General features: G+C 35.4%; 1 protein-coding gene across 1 annotated transcript in view; it reads left to right on the top strand.

The window, feature by feature from the left end:
• The window catches only part of CKAP2 (cytoskeleton associated protein 2), a 14,861-nt gene that overhangs the window by 5,735 nt on the left and 3,280 nt on the right, over positions 1 to 5,846 (top strand). Inside the window, exons 6-7 of the mRNA XM_024755612.1 lie at positions 920 to 1,090; positions 3,063 to 3,132. Of these exons, the coding sequence (XP_024611380.1) occupies positions 920 to 1,090; positions 3,063 to 3,132 (241 nt within the window). The remainder of the gene's footprint in view (positions 1 to 919; positions 1,091 to 3,062; positions 3,133 to 5,846) is intronic.

The following is a 5,846-nucleotide window of genomic DNA, read 5'->3' as shown; positions in this document are numbered from 1 at the left end:
TATATACATGTATATTTTAATATGTATAAGAATCATCTTAATATATTGTTTAACTGTCACTTATAGTTGTGAATTTCTTTTTAAACATCTTTATTGGAGTATAAGTGCTTCACAATGTTGTGTTAGTTTCTGCCGTACAACAAAGTGAATCAGCTATATGCACACACATATCCCCATATCCCCTCCTTCTTGAGCCTCCCTCCCACCCTCTCCATCCCACCCCTCTAGGTGGTCACAAAGCATCGAGCTGATCTCCCCGTCACTCACTAGTATCTAAGATCCATAGCAAGACTGAACACATAGAGAGTGATTTCAAACCTTTCTCTAGTCTTCATGAGCATCTTCCAACTTTTTGTGGTGCTGACAACCAGTGGAAATTATAGTCAGGGAAACTGATTCTCTTCTTATTTCTGCTCTGCTGGGGTTTTTTATTGATACTATGGAATTTTTCTGCCCTGCTACTTAACTATATATAGCTCTTAATTACATAAACCATTACAGATTCATTTTAATCTTACTATCAAAACTTTTTGACAAAGATAATTGAAGAAGAAACTTGCAAGCTATTCTCATGAGCATTGGGTAGATGCAAAAATTCTAAATAAAGTATTAACAAATAGAATCTCATAATATAAAGAGGATAAACATCAAGATCAAGTAGAGTTTTAGTCATTTTTTTACTAATATTTTTCTCAACTAGTATTTCTTTTTTCTTCTCTCTCTGACTTTTGACTGATATGCTTCTTGCTAGCCATTCAGAACAAGTCTGGAGTAAGGAGTATAATGGTGAATATTTTATGAATAATTTTCTACCAACCTTTTCTCTCTTTATCACTGACCTTGATTACAGTAAGTTTACTTAATTGTTCATAGTTTGTAGGCTAAATGACAAAACTCACTTTATTTCTTGCTATTTTAGGGATGTCCAAAAGAAGAAGTATTGGTTACACTAAATGACCTGATTAAAAATATTCCAGATGCCAAAAAACTTGTTAAATATTGGATATGCCTTGCACGTGTTGAACCACTTACAAGTCCTATTGAAAATATTATCGCAATCTATGAGAAGGCCATTCTGGCAGGAGCTCAGGTGAGATTAAAACTTACTGGTCTTTATTATTACAGTGTAAATAATTCAGAATTATTTTGGAACACATCACCGCATAACTTGATAAAATTGTGGTTATATATGTGGCAGTGATGAATGTTTAAAGGCCACAAGGATTGCATATTATAAAGGCTGTTTCTCAACCTTCTAAAACTTGCTCATGTACTAGGGATAATCAGACCTTAGAAAATGGATATAAGCTGAAATGTGTATTTCATGAAACGTGCTGTGAGAAATATTTTAGCACAGCAGGTCGTTTTGCACATTCTCTAGTTGAGAAATCTACTGGGAAACTGAATTTTCAATATTAAAATGTATTTATTGACTAGAAAGCAAATGGAATTAAATTAACTTTTAAAATGTTAGTAAGTTCTGATGGCTTTGTGAGAGAATTCTTTCACTTTAGGAGTATATCTTTACGGACTCACATTTATATGTCATATGTTTGGTCCAGAAAATGGCAATAAACTAATATCGCTGACATTATTAGCACCATAGTGGTTTGATATTATACCTGTCACCTCTTCCTTGTGTGCTGCTACCAGAAAAACCCTGGGTATAGAAAAAAATGGTATCTTGAGGTTTTTTTGATTTGATTGGTTTTGTTGTCTTTATGGTCAGATATTCCTAAAATGTATTTCCTTCTGACCAAGTTTCTCAGAAACGCATTCTTGGAAATTGTTTACAAAGAGAGTTTTTTAAAAAACTTTTTTAGCCTTTTCTTAAGAAAGGTCTATATCCTTTAGTATCAGCAAAACCAGCAAATGCTATTTGATCTTTCACCGGAATCAAAAATCAAATATTCAGCAGATATTCTCTCTATGGCTATTATGTGTAAAACACTTTGCTGAAGGGTAATTGTATTTCACTGAATCTCACCTGGAAGAGAATGTTAGGTCCCTACTACATTGAACCAGAAGGGAAGTTACTTACAGCAGCTTGTGACAGTATAGCTAGGATGCAAAACTAGAGCCAGGTGTTCACAGAGAAAGCAGTAGTGTAAAGAGAAAGATATGAGACCAGAGCAGAAATTGGAAAACAGGGATCAAAATTAGCCAAGAAAATTAAAAGCCAGATGGGTGAGTAGTTCAGGACTAAGTTCTAGAATTAAGAATATGAGCCTGAGCTTCTCTTTTGTATAATATTTTGAATATATTGCATTAGCAGGCATCGTGGTTCAAAGGAACATAGTAAGTACTTATAATATGTGACATATAATGGATGCTTTACTAAACTGTTGAATTTTTTTTTTTTTTTTTTTGCGGTACGCGGGCCTCTCACTATTGTGGCCTCTCCCGTTGCGGAGCATAGGCTCTGGATGCGCAGGCTCAGTGGCCATGGCTCACGGGCCCAGCCGCTCCGCGGCATGTGGGATCTTCCGGGGCACGAACCCGTGTCCCCTGCATTAGCAGGCGGACTCTCAACCACTGCACCACCAGGGAAGCCCCAAACTGTTGAATTTTTGAATAAATGAAATGTTAGGCTGATCAACCTTGAACTCTTCAGAAATGCATTTAATAGCATGCGAAACAAAAATATAACCATGGACTTGTATGTAGGGGAAAAGGAATAAACTAATATAAATTTAGAGAAACTTAATATAATCAGCTCTTTGATAGATATTAATAGTCTTAATTTGCTATTTGTTCATTCATTTTGTCCCTATCAGGTAAGCAGTAATATTTACCATAGGCTGAAGAAAGATTATGGGGAAATTTTTTAAACTGATGAAATTCTGTCCCCTAAGTTCATTTTTATTGGAAAAGACAGTCATTTTTTTCAATTGGAGTGGCAAAATAGGTGTTCTGAGAAAAATGGTCCAAGAATCATTGCTTTGTTATAAAATATGAAATTTAATCACTGGTTTTAATATTTTCAACTTGGACAACCTTAGTTAATGTCTGAGAATATAAAACTTATATGGGTCTGCTTTCTTCATTAAAAAAAAATTAAGCCTATTGAAGAGATGCGACATGCAATTGTTGACATTCTTACAATGAAGAGTCAAGAAAAAGTTAAATTTGGTAAGTTAGTTTCTTTTGTTTTCTTCAAGTGAATTGTGATTTAATTAAATTTCTTTGCTGAATTATTTTTCTTTTATCTTTTTAAACTTTTTAAATATTTAAGTTGTTTCTTTCCTCATACTTCTGTTGACATACCTCTGAAATTCATTGGCTTTACGTAGTATAAATAATTTTTAATTAGGAGGTCTGGTTTGAAACCCAAATTTGTTATCATGTGTCTGTGAAAGTTACCTTACCTTTCTAGGACTTAATTTCCTATCTTAAAAATGAGGCAGTTTGACTCGATGATCTATAAGACGTTTTGGTTCAACAGAGAATATTTCTGTTTATGTTTGCTGTTATTATGCCCCAGTGGAACATACAGATGTATATGCTCTGATCTTACTGGCTATATTTAATAAAGGAGCTTAAGAGGGAATGGTCAGGGAGACAGGAGGAAAAACCAGGAAAGACTAGTATACCATAAACCAAAGGAGCAGAAAGGTTTAAGAATAGCCCAACCCATTGAAATGGGTGAAGGGCGTCAAAAGATACAAATTACCAGTTATAAAATAAATAAGTCCTGGGCATACAAAGTACAGCATGGTGACTGTAGATAATAACACTGTATTGCATATTTGAAAGTTGCTGAGAGAGTAGATCTTAAAAGTCCTCATCACAAGAAAAAAAATGTGTAACTATGTACGGGGAGAGATTTTTTTTCATTTCACAATATGTTCTGGTCATCATTTCACGATACATACAAATATCAAATCATGTTGTACACTTGAAATTAATATAATGTTGTATGTCATTTATACCTCAATTAAAAAAAATTTTTTAAAGTATAACCTAATCCTGTGTCTTTGTGCTAAAGACAGCAAAGTAGAAATAAGAATTTTATAGAACCTTCTTCCTCATAATTCTTGCTGGCTCTAAAGATATTTAGAAAGAGAAAACCAGTATTTAAACCTGGTTCAGTTATTCTGCCTTTTTTTTCCTTAATAGAATCATACTACTTAGTGGAATCTTTCCAGCTGGTAGAATATTTATCTTTAGATGGAAAAAGAAATGCTATCCATAAACTCTTGACTTTCAAAATATATAATTATAAATTCTAGGTATAAAATCCATTTTACAAATTAAAATTATTTGTAAACAGCAAGAAAACATCTTTGAGAAGTATAAGACAAATAATAAGAGAGAGAAGCACCACTTATCTCTCAGATTCCTTAATCCCAGAAATCCAAACTTGACTACATCACTTTTCCCTAAACCTTTTCCTTAGTTTGGTTCCCTATCTCAGTGACCGACACTGTCGAGTTCTCCAAGCCAGAAATCTTGGGGTTATATTTCACTCTTTCTCTCTTTTCCCACTTTCCCACCCCTGTTTCCTAGCCAATCAAATTCAGTTTAACTTCCTAGGCATCTCTTAAAATCCGTCCACTTCTCTCTATCCTTACTCTCATTACTATAGTCACGAACACTGACAGCCCTTACGTGGACTACTACAATGGTTTCCTTACTTAGTTTCCTGCTTCTCTACTCTGGCTCCAATCTGTTCTCAAGACTGCAACCAAAATGCCCCGTCACGTATCTGCTTAGATTCCTGATCTCAGCCTCTCTTGTCACTCCCTCTCCTACACATCCCTGATTTCTTTCTTTACTTTTTATTTCCTAGAAGGGGCTGTACTATCTCTCTTGCCTCTGGGTCTCTCCAAGCCAGTCTTCTACTTTTAACCTAATTCGTATTTATCCTTTAGACCACAGTTCACCTGTCACTTCCTTGAGGTAGCCTTCCCTGATGTCCACCTTTCCTCTCAACCCAACTAGATGAAATGCCCTGTTTTGTGCTCGCTGGTTTTCTTCTCTGTGCAGTATTTTATGCATTTGATTGCTTGTTTGTTTGTCTTGTCTTTCAAACTCTAAACTCTGTTGTCAAGGACTGGGTCTGATCTTCCTCACCACTGTAGCCCCAGTACTACTGCAAAAATATTTGTTGAATTAATGAATCGATATTCCCTCTCTCCTCACTTCAACTTATCCTCACGAAACCACATTCACTTTATCATGTAACTAAAATCATCACTTAGTAAAAATCTGTATCAATTTTTAAAAAAGGAAAAAAACCTAATAATTTCCTAATAATCAAATCTAAAAGTCTTTTCAGCTCAGTGGATTTACCAGGATGTCTCACAAGTATTTCACATCTAACATGTTTTATTTGGAACCCCTTGTCTTCCCTTGCTGCTTCCTCATACCACCATCTCTTCCTCCCAAAAAAGAAAAAAAAAAAGAAAAAATCCTCCTTTGTCATTAAAGACTCTGAAGCAAGAAATTTTAGAAGGAATGCACACATCCACACTCATTCAGACCTTCATATGCGTTAATTTGTTAAGTCCTGACTCAGGAATAACACTAAACTTGGGCCCTTCCTTCCCACTGTCCACCTCTACCACCTTGCTCAGGCTGTGGTAACAGCTTTGTCTTCTTACCATCACAGATCATTACTTTTTTTTGGTTGCGCTGCACAGCATGTGGGATATTAGTTCCCCGACTAGGGATCAAACCCATGCACCTGCAGTGGAAGCACGGAGTCTTAACTGCTGGACCACCAGGGAAGTCCCACAAACCATTCCCTGCCATTCTAAACCGTTCTGTATAGTGACCAAATCTAATTGTATCTGTCTCTCCAGTGAATTTTTTTTTTTTTTTTTTTTTTACGCGGGCCTGTC

Source organism: Neophocaena asiaeorientalis, unplaced genomic scaffold, assembly GCF_003031525.2.
Source record: "Neophocaena asiaeorientalis asiaeorientalis breed wild unplaced genomic scaffold, Neophocaena_asiaeorientalis_V1.1 scaffold59, whole genome shotgun sequence".
Lineage (NCBI taxonomy): Eukaryota > Metazoa > Chordata > Mammalia > Artiodactyla > Phocoenidae > Neophocaena > Neophocaena asiaeorientalis.
Note: the sequence above shows the minus strand (reverse complement) of the source record. Positions and strands in the feature narration are given on the sequence as shown.